The sequence below is a fragment of the Pocillopora damicornis genome, chromosome 10 (assembly GCF_964200805.1).
Source record: "Pocillopora damicornis chromosome 10, jaPocDami1.2, whole genome shotgun sequence".
NCBI lineage: Eukaryota > Metazoa > Cnidaria > Anthozoa > Scleractinia > Pocilloporidae > Pocillopora > Pocillopora damicornis.
The window spans coordinates 14,208,184-14,227,911 of NC_142679.1; the positions used below are offsets into that span (position 1 = coordinate 14,208,184).

The 19,728-nt window shown below is 38.4% G+C and overlaps 2 protein-coding genes across 2 annotated transcripts in view; both read right to left on the minus strand.

The window, feature by feature from the left end:
* Positions 1-268: 268 nt before the first annotated feature.
* LOC149039041 (uncharacterized) lies at positions 269-16,018 on the minus strand. Its single transcript, XM_089184135.1, has 23 exons — positions 15,819-16,018; positions 14,311-14,325; positions 13,950-14,017; positions 13,306-13,542; positions 12,480-12,639; positions 11,830-11,897; positions 11,169-11,408; positions 10,442-10,589; positions 10,267-10,334; positions 9,494-9,730; positions 8,809-8,956; positions 8,502-8,569; positions 7,913-8,149; positions 7,533-7,674; positions 7,245-7,427; positions 6,843-7,013; positions 6,040-6,216; positions 5,479-5,655; positions 4,914-5,102; positions 3,932-4,102; positions 2,528-2,827; positions 1,290-1,587; positions 269-410 (listed from the first exon to the last, which is right to left on the minus strand). The coding sequence occupies exons 1-22, from the start codon at positions 15,955-15,957 to the stop codon at positions 1,301-1,303; spliced, it is 3,630 nt and encodes a 1,209-aa protein (XP_089040261.1). The 5' UTR covers positions 15,958-16,018; the 3' UTR covers positions 269-410; positions 1,290-1,300.
* A 2,126-nt stretch (positions 16,019-18,144) lies between these two features.
* Positions 18,145-19,728, minus strand: part of LOC113664795 (uncharacterized) — a 32,214-nt gene continuing 30,630 nt past the window's right edge. The window contains exons 42-43 of the mRNA XM_089184132.1: positions 18,849-19,158; positions 18,145-18,219 (exon numbers count right to left, since the gene is read on the minus strand). Coding sequence (XP_089040258.1) covers positions 18,857-19,158 — 302 coding nt within the window. The 3' untranslated portion in view covers positions 18,145-18,219; positions 18,849-18,856. The remainder of the gene's footprint in view (positions 18,220-18,848; positions 19,159-19,728) is intronic.

Consider the following 19,728-nt stretch of genomic DNA (forward strand, 5'->3'; position numbering starts at 1 on the left):
AAAGAGAATTCCTATTAACGTACCGAGAGGACGATTTTGACGGGGAGGGGAAGACTTCAATAGAAACGCATTTTTAACGCACATAGAGCCATGATGAACCAGTTAAAAACCTCGTAGGAGCCAACATATAAATAAACTGGATTTGCGTAAGATATGATCCTGGTAGATCCTGGTAGAACCATCTATTTTAAGCGGTGTAGGCACTAAACGAAGCGGAATAATGGTATTGTCTGCTGAAGGTCATACCAAAAAAAAATTAGACAAAAAGTTTTGCTTTGCAACGTTCTTTAATATACCTATTAAGTGCACTAAACCCTGTTCCCATGGCCAAGACCCACACATAGGCGCTAGACTACTGTTTCATTCTTCCATTATATGTGTCGTCCGTTCCTGAATTTGATTTCCTCTGTCTGCAAAAGATGAAAATTGATGATTAATTTAAAGCATTCTCATCAGCACTTGTCAATTGAATTCAGTTGCCCAGTTCTGTAAAGTGACCCAAAGACAGCATATCAGACTGACTTGCATAGTGGAAGGTTCTTACGCAATGCTAGTCTAAAACAGGTCATCCTTAGTTTTATTTACAATTTTTTTCAATTATTTAGGCCTATCTAGGCCTGTTTAGGCCATCAGCAGGAGACCCCTACGGCAACCGCAACCACAAACGAAACCTGATCCGAAGATGCACCAATCTCAGCCGTAAAATTTTATTCAATCTAAGCTGAGCACTTCAGCATATAGGTAATGCGTACTCAGTCGACCTCATCGCCTGAAGTAGACCAGCAGTATGCAGTCAAAATGTCGCGATCCACATTTAAATTGACCACATCGTGAGACGAACGATTAAATTTCTCTTTTGAAAGTGTTATGTACACGATCACCAACCGAAACCTATTTTACGATATATAGGCCTAGTTGGAGGGTTGCCTGAGATGCAAATGTCCCTAATAAAGTTACGCAAATGCCTCGTCTTGATTTTGGCCCAAGATTGACTTTTCTGATGAAAAATACCACCGAAAATGCTTAAAAGAGCATTTCTGAGCCTCCAGATTTCAAAATTCTCTGGGGAGGCATGCCTCCAGACCCACCTAGCGGCTCGCGCCTTCGGCGCTCAAAACTTGCCTCGTCTTGTTCCGAAGTCTGGCCACGGCCCTGAGAATAGAATGATTCTCAAGAAGTCGAGATCAGAAACGCGAACCACATGACCCTGAGACCAAACTGCCAGCCATTTTCTTATCTCTTTCACGAGAACTAATTTATTTATCGTTAAATATGACAGTACAACCTACCTTAACAATTATTACTCAAAACGGTAAACAAACATGTCACCGTCAATTTCACTGCCGGATCCTTTGCGGCATTCTGAGGATTCCCCGTAAACGTCGTACTTGTTTTTGCCACTCTTATCTGCCCAGCAATTCTTGTCGTCAACACCAAATACCTTGTAGCCAGAATTCTCAGCCTTCTTTGTGCACGCTTCAAGGATGTTTTCTTTTCCTTGATAGTTTTCAACAGTGTCATCGAATGAGTCTGGTAAAGCTAGTATAGGTCCTTTGTTGATGTAACAGCCCTTTTTGTTCCATTCGCCTTTGTGAAAGATAAGGAGACGAATTAGCCGATCTACGTTACAAAATACTTTAGTACATCAACAATATACTCATCCTTTTAAATGAATAAAGGATAAAGGAATAAAGTTTTTAAAGAAACCATGATGCTGCGTCGGTGGGAGGGTACTTTAGTATTATTATTTGACAATGAGTTGATAACGTAAATTGGCCACCATAAACAGTTTCAAAGTTGATATCCCGAGCGTTAACCCTTCGCCATTCGCTCTGACGAAGGGCTAACGCTCGGGACACCAGCTTTGAAACTCTTTACGGTGGTCAATTTACGTTATTAACTCAGTTAATAATACTAAATTAATTATCCTTAAGTCTTTTGTAAGTAACCGTTTCAAACGTTTTACGATTTCGAGGCTATGACGTTATCGCATTAATAACTCACTATAAATCTATCACAGGAACAAGAAGGAAAAAAATAAATATTTTTAATGAGTATAAAATGCGCAATGAAAATATCGCACCAACACATATTAAAAATATCTCGAAAAAATAGTTCATGAATAAATGTCAAAAGCTTGATTTTGTTGCTGTAACGCCGTATACAGGAAAAATAAGTCATTCAAAATGGTAACAGAATGGATTGTCAACCATTACTTCATACTTAAAGTGGTCAATACTAAGTTCACTTGCCATTCAGTATTAAATATAGTGATTCGCACACTCGAGGCCAGAAAGATTGCAAAGCGCACTTGTTATGACGGACTGAGAAGAGATTTTAATTTACTTCATTTCCAGCTTTGCTTTTGGTAATCACGGAAATGATTCCTCATGGAAGCCATTGTACTTTTAATTTGAAAACGTGTTCTATACCTGATATAATCTTTCACTTTTACAAGTTAGTCTCCCGAAAAAAGAAAAGATGAATTGTTATTATATGATTGGAGAAAGAAAAAAGAATTTCTCACCGCTGGCGTCTTTCTCGTAGACAAACATTGTTCCCGACTCTGACAGACCACCACTTAATGGTACCTTCCTTGCGTCTAGGCATTGGTCTGAGGTTCCATATTTGGTAAATGTGCTTTCTGCCTTTTCACCAGTCCAGCATCTCCTGTCGTCCATACCGAACAAGGTCACACCTTCATTGTCAGCCGCTGACGTGCATGCTGCATAGCGGGCGCTTATTGATGACTTGCTCCCGACTCTTTCAAGGATCTGTCCGAGGGCGCGAACGGTATTCATGAAGCAGCCAACCGGCCTCCATTCAGCTTTTGAAGGAATGAAAAAAAATTATCTTGTGACATAAAATGACCCTAAATTAATACTACTTTCCTTGCAAAGAGTTGTGGTCCAATGCAGGTTACCTTTGGCAAACTTCTTTAAGAAAGAGTCAGCGGTTTACACCCTCAGGATGAAGGTAAAAATAGTTGGGGTTAAATATAACAACAATATAGCGTGGACTGCTTAATAATGACTACTAAGTCCACAGCGGTTTCCTAGAAAAAAAAATGATGTTGACATTTAATAGTTATTTTGGTGCGTTTATGCAGATTTACAAATAAAGCTGTGCTTAAGATCAGCATAATTTTCAAAAGCGTATTTTCTGTCATTTCGACCGCTGTGCTTACTCAAGCTTAACTTTGAGCCGGGTTGGCGGTTTCCGTCGTTATACTCATAAAAGAAGATGGAGTTATAGTGACTAGAGATGAGTTCGCTGAATTCGTTTCTTTCTCAAGCCTCATGACCCACATTGTCAGTGTGTATCTCGGCTTCCGAAACGCGCAGCTTATCTGATCGGGAGAATTGCGACTCCCTGTGTTTCAGGAGCTAGTTGTTAGACGCAGGGTACCCGGATACCCTGCTGGAGTTTTTCAGGTTCCCTTGACAGTTTGCATCATCTTTTAATACTCCTGACTAGAATGGCAATGAACATTATGCAAACTAGTGTGAGAAGAAAACGAGAAGTGGATAAATGTACGTCTTGACGGGCAGAAAAATAGTTTTGCACGTGCGTTTTAAAACTTTGTATGTTTTCGCACAGTTCTCTCGTAAACAATTACCTTAAATTACCAAATGCTTTGTTGTCTGTGAACGAATACTTCGACAGGAAATTTTGTGTCTTTTCATGACATTAATGGCTCCATTTCAATTTTCGCCGAAAAGGAGATTCGATGCGCCGTTTTGGACGGTAAAAAACAATATGCCACGTGGAAAACTCTTCCGCCGAATGCATGGACATTTTTGAGACGAAGTTTCCATGGCGTCGCCGTCGTGATTGCTGATGGTACTTTGTACACAGTGAATTTGCGAAAGCCACTGCGTCCCCAACACTGATAATAAAAGGACAAGGTTAAAAATCTCCCATTACTTACGTTCACACTTATTGGTGTTGCATTCTCTGGTCTCTTGTTGGTCTCCTTCACACTTTTTCCCATCACCTTCAGGCTTGGGATTGTTACAGTATCGTTTTCTGATCTGTTCTCCTCCTCCACATGTAACCGGGCACTTACTCCACTCACCAAATTCTCCCCATCCGCCGTCCACTGAGGAAAATGAGAATCGCAACATATTACGTATTAGAACTGATGGAGCGAAAATAATTGACGGTTAATACCATGAAGGGACCAGGCTAGAGAACTGAATACATCATACATATATAAGCTGTTAGGACCGTCACGATTGCTCCTTACTAATGATCTCAGGATCTTTTAGACTTATTCTGTCGGGTCTTTAGTTTAACATCGTACTATGTTGTTGATTTCCAGCTGGTGGAAAATGAATAATTGTTGATTTTAGAATGTAAAAGATGCTTGCCCTTCGTCGGGGCTAACGCTCGAAACGGTAGCTTTGAATCTCTTTGCATTATTTTATTGAATCGAATATTCTAAAAAAATTTCTGTGTAATGGCAGCATAATTTGAATTTGCCCAAATTAGGAGGGACGTGATATTTGCTGAAATTATAATTAATATCAAAACGCAGTTAACAATAATGGAAATGATAATGATGATTCCATAAACATATGTGAAAAAAATCTACAATTAGCATTTTTTGGCCGCACGCGAATAATTGTCATAAAAATTTATCTACTCTTAGACCCTTAGCTCAGTGTTCCCCCTCTCCCCTGCCCCTTGTAGACTTGCAAAATAAGTTTAAACATTTCCATCTCTTACTTGGCCTATTTACGTTATCAACTCAGTTGATTATACTAAATTACTCAAAAAGTACTCTGTTGTACTCTCCCACCGACGCAGTACCACAGTTTCTTACCAGCTTCATTCGTTTGTCTCTGACAGATAGATGGCCTGTCTTCGTTTTATAAACTCTTTGAAGATAATTCTTTATGTATGCATACCTGGACATTTCTTTAATAGTGGTACACACGGCTTTGTCTCGCTATCTGGTCCAAGACCTGAACAGTCCTTTCCGCCATTTTCTGGTGCTGGGTTATCGCACAACTTGACGCGTGTCCTTATGCCCCTCTCTTTTCCACAAGTTATGGAGCATTCGCCCCAAGACTCCCATGGTCCGTACCCTCCATTCACTGGAAATATTCAATGCAATAATTAAGAAACATCATAATTTTTTCTTTAGATCATTGCTAAACTCTTTCACCACGTTGTAATTTGATTACGGTTTTCATTACCCTGTGAGCCAAAGGCTCTCTTGGCGTTAGGGCCTTAAGAAATCCAATATTATCGTCTATATAGGTTAGGAGTATTCCTTGGTCCACAGCGTTTACATGAGCTAATTAACAACACGCTAGTAATATAAAGTACGTAACGTATAAGTGCGTGTAGGAAACGGATCCTTTCTTTCAGTAGCAATCATGGGAGTGAATTAGACTGCATGGAACGAAAATTTAAGTTGAAGATTAAAAATAATAAATAGCCATTTGAATTAAAGTAAACTGTGTCAACCTGCACATCCATCCTTATTACAATCCTCTTCCTGTGTCTTCGGTCCCAGATCTGAACAATCTTTCCCACCGTATTGTGGTGTTGGATTTGTGCATTCCCGGCTACGACTGCGTGTTCCTCCTCCACATTTGGCAGAACACTCGCTCCACTTACTCCAAGTCGTGTAACCTCCGTTGACTTAAAGAAACAACGAAATAATATGGATTAAGTGACTTACAGTGCTTATATATGTACATATGATTGGTGTATAAATGATAAATAGTTTGAAAAAGGTTAAAAATTACACGATTTTTCATTCTTTGGTGTGTATGAGCATTTATTTTGTTGAATAATGTTTTAATATAGAATTCAATCAGTAGGAACAGAAGTATTTCACCTCTATACACTTCTGACACAAATGAAAACACTTCTCAGTCCTTAAAACGTTTTTAAATATTTTTTAGAAGCTTTTAAAACCCTTTTCGATAAGGCTAACATCAAATATAATTTAATCTTTCATAATTCTGTTCATCATTTAAATATTACCGTTGGTTATTATGTTTCAATTTAACAAAAACTCACCAGGGCAGTCCTGATTATTACATTCTCTACTTGTTGTACTCGGTCCAAGTCCGTCACAATCCTTTCCTCCTGCACTTGGAGGTGGATTGGTGCACGTTCGCTCTCGATATTGCTTTCCACCTCCACACGTTTTTGTACATTCACCATATGGTCCCCATGCAGAATAACCGCCATTCGCTACAAAAAAATTACAGCTATAATAGTGCGCTTTAACCTGTCATTGAAAATTACAAGTTGGCATGTAGTACGTTCATGCAGAAGCCACTTCTCAGAAGGTTCCACATTCAATATTTTACACAGAGCTATTCCGGAGAAAAAAATAAAGTAATGAAACGGATCTCTCTCTACTGATTATAACGAAAGCAAACCAAACACGTAAAGACCCGTATTAAATGGCTGATCAGGCAATGTTTCATAAATTGTAATAAAATGAGAAAATAACGCGCGTCTGATCGGCTGAAATGTGTGCATTGTTCATGTAGTACGAGTGCAAATTACAAATAGCGCGCGCGCTGCCAAAATCTCGTTCGTCTTGACTTACTGTAGTGTCTTTTTCATGTAAATTATTTATAATAACCAACAAGATTTCTCGTGAAATTTGGTATAAATAAGCCTTTTTAAATTTTTTAAAGACTACAAATTGCAGTTGCCCAACGGGCTCGCGTAGTTTTGCTCTCTTTGTAAAATTTACTCTTGCTTATTAACACCAAATTTGCACTCAAAATCCTGTTGTTATCAATACTAATATTATAAAAGTAGTAATGATAATAATGATATATCAAGTATAAGTGAGAAACACCAACTGGGGCATTCTTCCTCATTGCAATCCTCTGTTTCCAGTGAGAGTCCGACGCAATTCTTTCCTTGGTACTGTGGAACAGGGTTATCACATTTCCTGCTGCGCGCTCTGCTGCCTCCACCACAGGTGGCGGAACAATCGCTCCATTCGAGCCAATTACCAAAACCGCCATCAACTGGGAATGAAATAAGAGGAAGTGTAATGTTATTGAACCACACACAATTCGAATGCAACATATGAATTTCTAATGCCGAAAGAAGCCTTAATTCAGAAGAAAAGAAATTTGGTCAACCTGTAAGTGCTAGTCATAGTTAAAAAAAAATGTCCTAAAAATTCTTGGCAGTGTTAAGTTAAAACCGAGGCCAGTTAGCCTCTATCCGTAGCTCTTGAAAGTAAAAGCGCTCACTTGGACAGTTTTGAGTGTTGCATTCTCTGGTTGAAAAGTCTGGTCCCAGACCGGCGCAATTTTTGCCACCGTGTGCCGGTGGTGGGTTGGTACAAGTGCGCCTTCGAGTTTGTTCTCCTCCGCCACATTGTTTACTGCATTCACCGTACAGTCCCCAAGCGGAGTATCCGCCATCTACAGGTTCTTCGCCAAAAAAAAAACAAAAAAAAAACCACAGTTAGTTCGCAGTCACCTCAAACTAAGCTGTGATTTGTACTTCGCTAAAAGTGTTTATTTTCTCTATCTTACTTGAAACACAGCCATACAATTCCACTCTCATCGAAGCAACCTGAAACCATTCTTGTGGAAGGATTCGGACATACTGTGCCTTGATTGACTGGATTAAATCGTTGATGACGAGGGTATTCTGGTCTTTATTCCCAAAGTATTCCTGGAATCGTAGTTTAACTCAAGGTAGTTATGATAGTTTGGTATAGGACTGTTGTGAATTAAGCAAATCTAAAGAGGGAATGCTACCGATTTGTCGGCCAGGTTAATGAAACACTTTCATGTAGTCGTTAAAGCTCTTTACAACTTGTCAAGATACTCGCGTTAATTCAATAATAACTCTTTGTATAATGTCGCCTAAATTATGGGTAATTGGATCTTGGAAGGGATTGACGTTTCACCTGATTCTGAGATGTGAAGTGATGACCGTCCGTGCTGTAAGACACCTTGTATCTAGTGACCCACTGAGCGGCTTCTTGACGACCTTGGCTCCCTATTTTGGTCACCTCCACAATTTTACCAAGATTGATTTGAATCCATGGTTCTTTGTCGCTTCTCCGCGCTGACCACGCCCCTTTTCTTGAACCTCCAGCCATGTGGTAGATTCTCGCATTGTTCGCTCCATGGTTGATGTCCCACTTGTGAAAAGATAAATTTGAATTAGACAGGAATGAAGAAATTCATGTTTATCTTCAATTTCTTTTTAAATCAAATTCTAGCTTGACAAAGCCACGATAGCTAACTGTGGACTGGATAGCGTGTAGAAAAGTAAAAAAAAAAAAAAAAAAAAACGGGATAAGGCGGACACTAGATAACCTGTGTATCATCACTTAATGAAATCTTCCTAATATTTTATTCATTCAATGAAGAAACAAGACGAGATAAACAAACATGGCTGAGGGGAAACATTTATTTTCAACGAGGCAAAACGTAGATACGTAACAGGCAGGCTGAGGCTTAGGTTAAGCCTGTAGCTTTGGACTGATCTACCTCTGATGATGCTGTTATAGCTGAGTCTAGTATGCTTTTGTCCTCCATTCCCAGTGGTGAAGAACATCCTACCGAGATATAAATATCATGGTTCCTTCACCTCAATTCGTGGAATCGGTTAAATGCGAACGCTTAGTAATCGTTTACAGCATTCTCATGAGTCTGACTAAATTTGACGTCTTTTGAGACCCAAACTTTCAGTGTTTGTTGCTAACGAAGCCATCTCAGTGGTTTCTATTCAGAGTCGTAAAGGCTTTTTCAACTTGAATGATCATAGAAAAGATAGAGCCTGACACATACAGCATACCTGAGGAGATTTCACAACCATACAGCTCCATTCTCATGGAAATATGCCCACTCCAACTCTCAGGATAGAGGCGAACGAAACGTGCTTTGATTGGTTGAATCAACTTATTGACGATAACGGTGTTCCTGTCTGCATTGCCATCATAAACCTGAATCGTGAGGCAATTTTTATTAGAGTAATTCCTGAAGCGTTTAAATTTTTTTTCAGTGAAACTAAAGCACTGCAAACGCTCTATCTTTGACCTCAATGAATTATAAAATGGGCACTTGTCTAAAAAGACTCGGCAAAAGTAATGAGACGCCACAGAACTCGGGCCGAGAGCAGTTCCATTCGTCCCTTTGGTAATACAAAATTTTACACGTATAAAGTCCTTTAAAGAGATAAAATCAACACAAGATATTTAAATCCCAATATGGGCCAAACTCCTTGGTTAATCCGTCTGTGTCAGAGCACCCAGAAGGTCATGAATTTTGTCATCTTGGACGTTCCATGAAGTTTTTTCTTCATTTTAGCTATTACAAAATGGCATACTCATATCATTTAACTAGGTAACAGATACCCTCATACAAAAAGGTCTGAGAAAGAATTATACTTAAAGAAACAGATAGATCCGTTCCAGGCCTTTACCGAGATCAGAATGATTGAGAACTCTTGAGGTCGTCTATTTGATTATGTCAGTATTTACCTTGTCTTGAAATTCAAAATGACTTCCATACTTGCTGTAAGCCACTTTAAAGCTCTTTACCCACTGATCATAGTCGTACCGTCCCTGAGTTGCCACCATAGTGACAGTGGTCGTCTCGCCTAGATCTGCTTCTAACCACTGCCTTTTATTGCTAACTTGGGCAGACCAGCCCCCATTCCTCCTATCAGTTGATACATAGTAGAGTCTTCCAGTACTGGCCCCACGGTTTCCATTCCACTGACAACATAAAAGGGAATAAGCGTAAGAGCCTCTCATATGCATCACACTTCCTACATATTTCTCATCTCTGCATGACAAAGACGAGAAAATTACCAATGTAGCGTGGCATGGGACACCGGTCGCAACTAGTCGATCACAACTCTTTCTCTCTTTCTCTATCTAAACTCACTCTGACAGCTGTAAACGTCTAAATATGAATTACAGACTGAATGAATTACAGCTACTGTGATAAAGTATGAAAAGACAGAGGAACTCTTTCTGGGCCCCTATCTGTTCCCATCACGTTGTGGGTAACAGATACGCGACGGAGAATTTTCCTGCTATTGAAGTTATCATTTGAAAATCATAAATCATAAAGCAAAATTATAGAAAAGACATGCTCAACTTATGCTCCCAAGGTTAATGATGTACGGAAAAAAGGAACTCTCTGTCAAATTCCTTTTGGATATATCAGAGAGAAATATAACTTAAAATTGGCGCGTTGATAATGAGGATTTTTTGCAAGGGAGTGGAATAGTGTAGGCTATACTTACCTCGGAAGAGGCTGTTATTGCCGAGTTGGGTAATTTCTTACTGGTCAGTCCGAGTGGCGTCACACATTCTGCAGACATGAAGATCAATACGTCATGTTTTCAACACTAGTTGTTTGATAAACAAATCAAAGGGGGATTTCATAAATGTATGATGACTGAAAAAATGAAATTTCACCTTCAGAGACGTCGCATCCATATACTTCAAACCTCATCGAACAGTGGTTACTCCATTCCTCAGGTTTTATCCTAACGAAACGAGCCTCGATGGGTTTCACGAGAGAATTGACAACGACGCTGTTCTGGTCACTGTTAGCTTGGTAAACCTATAAGGATCCAAATCAATTGTACCGGCGGACTTGCAAAAATTCTGATGTGGGAAAGGCAAAACTTCGCCCATCGACAGGAAGATGTTACTGTAACTTAGTGATGAGAGTCATTTCAGGTTATAATGTTCATATGGTGTTCTAAATTATCAAAAAATGATCGCGTTAAGTTTGTTGGGCATACTTTTTGGGTATGAATTTCAATGAAAACACCAACAAATTGCAAATCTGTGATCTACGATAAATTGGTGTTTCAAAATAACGGACCCATTTTGAACAACTTTGAAGAAAGGAGTCTTTTGGAAATAATGGTATATGTTTTTTTCTCTCCCATCGCAGATATTTTTATAAATGTTGATCGATGTCCAAAAGATTGACGGCATTTTAATATCTTGAAATAAAACAAAACAAAAAAAAATGGGTTGTATTCGAGTTTTCTTCTGCATTAAGGGGTGGTTAGAATTAAAACTAAGAGATCATCAAGCCTAGAATAATACAGCACAAGGAACTAAAGTAGCATGTATTTTTAAAACCCTATCAAAATGCAAAATATATGTATGTTATCTAAGCGTAGCTTACGCGATCTTGAAGCGTAAACGTTTTTCCAAATGTACTGTACGAGACCCTGTATTTGGTCACCCACTGGGCGTAGTCTGAGCGGCCTTGACTGGCAATTTTCGTCACTCTCTTGATCTTCCCAAAGTCCACCTGAACCCATGGTGATTTGTCATCTGATCTTGCAGACCATGCACCAGTCGTTCCGTGACCCGCTTTGATAAGGTGCAGCCTGGCATTTGAGGCTCTATACGCCGAACCAAACTAAAGAAAAATAGCCAAGATAAGTTAAGCACTCGAAAGTGCGCGATAAATGTTACCCAACCAGTAGTACCGCCAGTCTTTCCATTAGCAGCCATATTTTTTGCATCCCACAATGAATTATTTCATACATGAAATGCAATTGGTGGTAAATAGGCTACAGTCAGGCTATAGTGTTGACGACAACGGCTCTTTCAACAAACCGTTCATAAAATGTTGAGGCAAATGTGTATCTATTGCCACTAGCATGATTCTAAGAAAAAGCTAAATGATCTCCCTTTCAGCACTCGTTAAGCACAGCCATAAGGTACGTCCTATTCTTGAAATTATGATTTCTTCCCAGCACTGCAATATAAATATCGTTTGCCAAAGGAAATGGAGAGTCCTCTATCTGTAAAAGCAGTTTTTTCTCCGTAGCTCTTACCTCAGTTGAAGCTGTTATGGCATAGTCAGGGATGACCTTTTTTTCCATACCCAAAGGTGTTGCGCACTCTGAAGGAAAAGTTATCATTTTCTCTTTTTCAAAACTTTTGGTCCAAGATATATATAAGAGCACCGTAAAATCCAAACCATGTACCCCCTTCTCACCCTCTATGATAATCTTCGGGTAAATAATTTTCAACTTATTTCATAACATGAGCACCAAGTGAGCTTTCGTGATACATAATACCAAACTCCGTTAACCCCTTAAATCTCAAGATCTAATTGTCGATTCTCCCCTCTAGCTGCTACAAAATTTCTTGTAAATAAGTGATGAGAATTTGGTGTTAGATCAGGAGAACAACTGTAACCTGATAAGTTTGAGTATTCTCATAACTTGTTTACTGGATGTGGTATAGATATTATAGGGAGAGATTACATGTGAATCACTTCTGGGATTTAAAGGGTTAAAAGGGACTCTCCCTGCTGATAATCATAGGCCTCCTTGACCTCTGAGCAAATTTCATAACGGTGAGAAAAAGTAAGAAGTCACACTCTCCCTGTCCGTATCTGTACCCTAAAGCCAAAGACAATGAAGACGCTACGAAGATTACAGAAAAAATTAAGAGCGAGAATAAATATTATGATAATCACCTGATGGTAAACCTGGTTTTAAACTACAGCCATAGAGCTCCATTCTCAAGGAGATGTGTACATGCCAGGCGTATGGGTAAAGACGGACGAAGCGAGCCTCGATCGGTGTTATGAAAGTGTTTACCACAACACCGTTTTGGTCGTTGTTGCCGTAATATATCTAAAGGGAGACCAAAATATATTGAAGTATGATCATGAGCGATTTTCTTAGCCTGGATAATGGGCAGTCAAGTAGTTTTTTATCAACTGAATATTTGATTGTATTACTTTTTGTCTTATTGTCTAAGTATAAATGATTCATACAAGTGAAAGTTAGGTCATAACTATTTGAATAGTTGTAGTATTTAGTGCACTTCAAACGGAAGAATAGACGTGTGTATGTACAGTAATCAATTTCTTTCGACGATGACTGTATCGTTATTGGCAGGTGCGTTTGTGCGCCATATCGACAGCATCGTTTATGATAGCTGCGTAGTTGTACTAATTGCTCAAGCAAAATTAATTTGAACAAATACGTTTTATCCTTTTTTATCTGCACAGTTATATACCATGGTCAATCAGGTATACGCTTATTTAAGCAATAGACAATAATTTCTTTCGGTAAACGATAAAAAGTGTAATCTATTGCTTTAGTGAATTATCAAGGGGTTACCTATGTAATAAACGATAGGCTTTGGACCAATAAAGGCGCTCGTATTATTTCGTTAATTTCTAAAAAGCGTTAAGGCAAGTAATTGATTCGTTAAAGCCATCTATTTAGCAGTCACACTCTGCCTTATCCACAGAGCAAGTCCTTATCATTTCTTTTCTTATCTCATTCAAATACCTTTTCTAGAAATTGAAAGTCTTTTCCATCCAGACTGTAAGATATTTTAAATGCAGTAACCCACTGGAGTCGGTCTTGTCTTCCTTGGATTGCCACCTTAGTCACACGAGTTAGTTGACGAAAGTCCACCTGGATCCACTGTCCCTTTTCGTTTTTTCTGGCAGACCAGGCTCCAGTCTTACCTCCACCAGCTGGACGATTGAGCCTTGCATTGCTGGGCCCATGGTTTGCAGCCCACTGCAGACAAGTATGACATTTAAATTATTGTTAGTTATATAGTCAAACAGCGTTTAGATACATGACAAGCCTGATTTTTCGTTGTAAATCATTTAATTATTAACAGTGTTGCAAACTGATAAAATATGTCAATTGGTTAGTTCTGAATAATTATTTTTTTTCATAAAAAAGGAAAAAATGTTTTAAGCATTTTGCCGTGAAAATTTGGAAACATTTTGAATTAAAAAATGAGGAGTGGAAGCACAGACCTTGTTTGGAAATAATGTGTAGGAGTCAAGTAATGAAACTTCTCGTGGCTAAACGCCTGTGGTTGGACCAGTAAATATCTTTTTCCGTGTGTCTCTAAGCTGAAGGAAAAATACCCTCTCCGAAAAATTGAATGCCTCAAGTTTGGTTAAGTTCTTTACCTCTGAGGAGGCGGTAATGTCTGAGTCGGGTATATCCCCACTTTGAAGACCAAGTGGTGATTCACATTCTGCAATTTGAAAAAAAGTTTTGATAGGATTGCTGACAAATGATTGGCGTCTTAATTTGTCAAACTACCTCAAATTTACAAGGCATGATCGCAATGAGTATATTCTGATAAATGTTTGTTCCATTGTTTTTCTCTTAGTTGAATAAAAGGATCGAGTCCTCTTCCATTATTTTGCGTCTAAGTGTTCTCAAGTACCCTCCGTTTTTTTCAAAAAGCAGTCCACACTCTAGCAATAAAAATTATCCTGGTATTTTCTTTGACTTTAAACGGTTGTTAAATATTGTATGACATACCTCCATGCGTATATCCTGTGATAAATATAATAAAAGAAGAATGTTAACTCATTATGTGATACGACGGTTTACCATTGTAATTTATCTCTGAACTATTTTAGGGCTTGATTTAAGTAATTTTTAAATTTCTCTAACTGATCGTGATCGCTACAAAGAGCAGAAAAAAGAACAAATTCCATTCCTATTTACGAGTTATATAGGCATGTAGTGTGAATACAAGTGGTCAGATTAATATTCTCTTTTATTGGAACCAATTGATGGGAGTTTTATTTAGCACTTAACTCAGAAAAATTTACTGCTGAAAGGAAATATTTTGATTTAGTTTCCACCTTGAAGTAAGATCAGTGTGTTGGTTTTGTCTTACTTCGTGATTTGATTGTTCAAGAAAACTTGCACCACTTTCTAAACCAATTATTTCTAAAAGCGAAATCAATTGAGACCGTTAGCTGCGATATTTTCTGGCTAATCAATGTGAATTTTGAGTGCTGTTTTACAGATCATGAGTAATTTGCAAAGCCGGCTCCATGTACCTCCCGCCAGAAGTTTCTCTTAAAACATTCTTTTAGCAGATCACTTGGTTCCTAGCAACGCTCAAGCTACCTGCATCTTGCTAGTTTTAACATCCTCTAAAATAGCTTCTTATTACGAGAACCCTCCAGCGCTTTATTCAACAATGACCTGCGGCAACAGGTGATGATACGTTAAGGCATTTACCTGATGAATTTCAACATGATTTTTACACCTTTGAGTAAAATCAAACCCTCCCATTTCCCATTTTTAACTTGTCATTGTTCTGTTTATTCCCACAATAAAGTAATGTTACTGTGACATTTTTGAAAAGAGGATAATTCAGACAACTCAAAGTACCGTGACTAAAATAGGGTTTCCAAAGTCAGCGCTGGACTAAGCAAGGCCGGTCTGTTCCGAGTTGACTTAATAAATAATCCCTATTGGTTTCAATGGGTCACATATATCTTGCTTAGTTCATTTTTTATTAGTGGGAGTGTAAGTGTGACAAAACTGATAGAATCAAAATGAAACCGTAACTAATGAAGATGATTCGTCTGAGTAACGGAACCAGCCGATAACATAATTTAAAGTTAAGAAAATGAGTCAGACACTCCCGAAAGATGATATTTTCCGTGAAAACCAAGAACACTCATGCATCACACTGACTTTAGACAGCTCGAGAGAGAGGAGGACCAGAATTTAACGAGAAACGAATACGAACGAGGCATTTTTATGGTGACGACCACGAAGGCGTAAGTCGTTTGATACACCTCAAGTTAATATCGAACGGACATTTGATGATTTTGTTATGGGCTAAACAGCACTTAGCACATAGGCTTATATGACCGGCACTCAGCAATCAGATTCTGACCCCTTTGACCGTCAAAATGGTATGATTGTTTTTTGACAACCCTTTGGCCTCTCCTTTGCTGGTGAAGAGAGAAAAAAAACCCTAATACACTTTCGTTGTTGTTGGATTGACTCAATCTGGTACTTACCAAATAGAAGAATAGCCTCTAAAAGAGCGATGAGGTTGGCGCTCAAGGCCATTGTGACAACTCTGAAGAAAGACCCGATGATAATGTGAGGTGTGAGGCTGTAGTTCATGTTATAACATAAATTTTTTAAACCCTGCATTACTAATTAAATAGCAATTAAAAATGTTTTAATTTGTTATATAAACCACGAGAATGCTGCGGCAAAAATCGTTTCATTTATCACTTTAAAAAGAGGTCCAGGACTTTTCTTGTAAAAATGAAGAGAAAAAATGTTGAGTGGTATGTTGTTTCTTGTCACGAAAAAACGTTTTTTTCCGATGAAAAATATATTCAGAAATTTAATAAAAAAAAAACTTGCTTGGTGATTTGCTATGTCGTTAAATATCCTTTGTTTGATTTAAGAACACACAATACTCACAGTTAAAATGATAATGAATCGTCAGCCTTTTCACGCGCTGTTTATTTGTAAGTTATATTGTAGGATTAAAAAACAAATGGAAATATTTGCCACAGTGTCAAACTTAAATTTCATTAGGAGGGTCTGTAATTGCACTTTCCTTTGTGATAAACCGCCGACTACACTGCACAATTTGCTTTAACTTTGACTCATTAGCAAACCACGCTAATTTTAAAACCCCAAAAGAAAGTATCTGTCAACATTCTCTTGAGTATTGGCGTTAAAAAAAAGTACCAATCAGGTATCCTTATGCCCAGAGTTAGTAATATAGCAAGCTTCTTCAAAGCTCTGCACGTGAGTTCTCCTTTATAGATATGTTTCAAAATAAATCTTATTTGATCTGGTAATTTAATTTTTTTTTATTGCGGTTTTTCTCCGTGGGGTCCCGCTCGAAACATCCCTATAACACGTGGAACACCATGGTAATTAGAGGTGATAAGCAAACTTCTTTACTCTCTGGATGGATAAGGTTGGACAAATTTCAACGCTACAGGAAGGGGTCACTTTTGTGTGATAATTTTTTTCAGGTTTTTTTTTTTGCTAGAAAAAGGAAGGGCCAGTATGTGCCCCCTTAAAGACCCCCCATAGAAAACAAATTAAATGGGTCATAGACCCTATTGAAATTTGCTCTGTATTTGACATGGGTGAGTAAGTAAGGAAATTGGTGATTTGGGCAAATTGGATATAGAAATATTCGAGGAAAAGCCTTTCAAAATGTTTACCAAGTACTCTGGTCATATGCGGGAAAAGCGAGATTAGTCTAAAAATCTGTGATTGCTTTCTTCAGATGCCTAAATTTAAATATTCAAAGAAAAAAAGTGGCCTTGATCGAATTAAAACTCCACAGAAATTACTTGGTTATTGTACCGGATACAGAGTATAATTACGAAGTTCAATATTTAATTTTAGTATCCATTAAAACAGTAAATAACGTTGAAGGCGCGCTTTGATTGGCTACCCAATCACCGATTATCCTTCACTATTCACCTCCGAGCAAAGCGCGCGGTATTTGCGCATGAGAATATTGTAATCGTTGCAGGAATAAATGAGTCGAAATAATATTTTTTGCTTTCTTACCTCACTGATTTACTATCTATCAAAATAGCCGTTCACCTCAGTGTCGGTGATTAGCGGTGGATAGAGAGCACGCCGCCTCGTGGCCGGTCGTTAATTATCCACCACTGGGCATTTGTACCTCCACTTCGTTAAATATTTGTTAGTAATTATTTCTTAGAATTCAAAGGAAAAGAAGAAAGAATCCGAATTTATGATGCGTATTTAAAGATAATATCTCGTAAAAGTTCTGTAAAACAGAGGGAATAGAGTAAAACTACAATTGAGTAGCACAGTTTGTGAATTAACGACAAAAGAGATTTTGCCTTTGGGTTTTATTTAGGGGTTCTAGAGGATCTTTTCAGGTATCTTAACCTGGGATGGGCTTGAAAACTTGACTGTTTATGTACGGCATTTATAACGTAAACTTTAGAACATGCCGACCGCCTTATCGAAGGCTAACTCTTGTGTAGAGGAGGGAGGGGGGGGGGGTAGAGGAAGGGAGGTGGAGGGGGGAGAAGTCATCAGTAACATGTTAATTTCGTTGCCTGTTTAAAAAGTTGAATGATGACGAATGATGGGCACTCTCATGAGAAGTTTTGTTCGTTCCACTCTAGTTTGTGGATATTTTTTTTGCTGTGACAAATTGAGTTCCGGATGATAAACGGTATGATAATGGCATGGAAAGAAAAATAATGCAATCAATATTTTTTCATTGCTTTTTTATTAACCCATTAAGCGCGCTAAACTTTTTCCCCAATATCCTTACAATTTATAAACCAGAGAGTAGCTAGACTACTGTTTTGTGTTATGATATTTCCCTTTTGTTTCCGCGTACATTCCAGTTCTGTGGTTAATCCACTTTTGAGTTGCATAACTCTGGCCTTTGATCTGTGAAAGATAATATATATGCGACTTGAGTTTCGCATTTTGAAAAGTTGTAAACTGCCTACATTGTACTTGAAGTCTTGAACAAACGTGAATAGCTACTTTTGGTCATGCAGGGTAATTTCGTTTATAAACTGAGTTGACGACGTAAATTGTCTACCGTAAGGAGTTTTTAAGCTGACGTTGCGAGCGTTAGCCCTTCGTCAGAAATTGATGACGAAGGGCTAACGCTCCCTCACCGACGCGGCACCACAGTCTCTTTAGAAACTTACCCCCTTTATTATAATTTTGCTCTTGATTTGGTTAACTGGCTGATGGCTTGTATTACCCACTAACTCAATTTCTCTAACTTCTAAGGTGTCGTTTTCTTTTATTTTGGTTTTAGCTTCAAATGAAAATGGATTGCGAGACTTGAATTCGGCTAAGGGTCCGAAATGTCAAGGTTTTCTACTCGATACCCAAGAGGTGAACTCAGCAGAATATCGTTCGTGTTCCCCGAAAAAAGTTTACAAGCTCAACTTGACTATCATGGGGTGATCATACGCAGGTAATAAACCACACAAGTTAAATCCGCCAGCTGCATAGCTGAGGTGGGAAAGTTTTAGCAATTTGAAAACAAACTCCGAACTTACCTGAATCACTATTCATACTTATAGACAAACATGTCACCATTAATTTCCTTGCCGGACCCGTTGCCACTTTTGCTGACAGAACATGTTGAGGATTTCCCGTACCTATCGTACTTGTTCTCCCCATCGTTATCCGCCCAGCAGATCTTGTCGTCAACTCCGAATAGCTCGTGGCCTAAAGACTCAGCCTTCTCCTTGCAGTACAAGAAGACATTGTCATTACCTTGTATTTTATCGACACCGTCGTCCAAAGAGTCTGGTAAAGCCAATTTCGATGCCTTGTTGACGTAGCATCCTTTTTGTGCCCAGTCCCCTTTGTGAAAAATAGTAAGAAGAATTAGGAATCAGATCTCTCTAAACGCCCTTTGTGTACCTCCATGATTTCAAGAAAAATATGCGTTATATTCAGTCTCTTTCCAAATTTCTAACGGTCTATGTCTAACAGTTACACTGGTGGTTATCATTCTCGCTTTTCATGTAATTCCGTGGTCAGAACGTTCGTCCCACCTCAAGGCTCTCTTATTTTCTATGTGGGTGCTTTACAGCGGGGGAATTATCAGTTATGACTTCATATTTCCCAGAGTTCAAACAATAATTGCGTTCTCTCACCCTTTTTTTTTTTTTTTTCGGCAATTCTAGTGGTTACACGACTGGCTTTTAGCTTTAAGTTTACAACTGATAAATTGTTAAGTCACGCCTATTTTGTATTTTGTATCTCATTCTCTAATTTAGATTTCATTGTTGTTATCATTATTACTGTTAGCACTATTTAATTTTGCATCGATAATTATTGATGATTATGGTATCGATAATTATTCCTCGTTTTGATTTTATCATCATACTCGTTACGAAAATGATGAACATGCACTTATGGAGATCACGT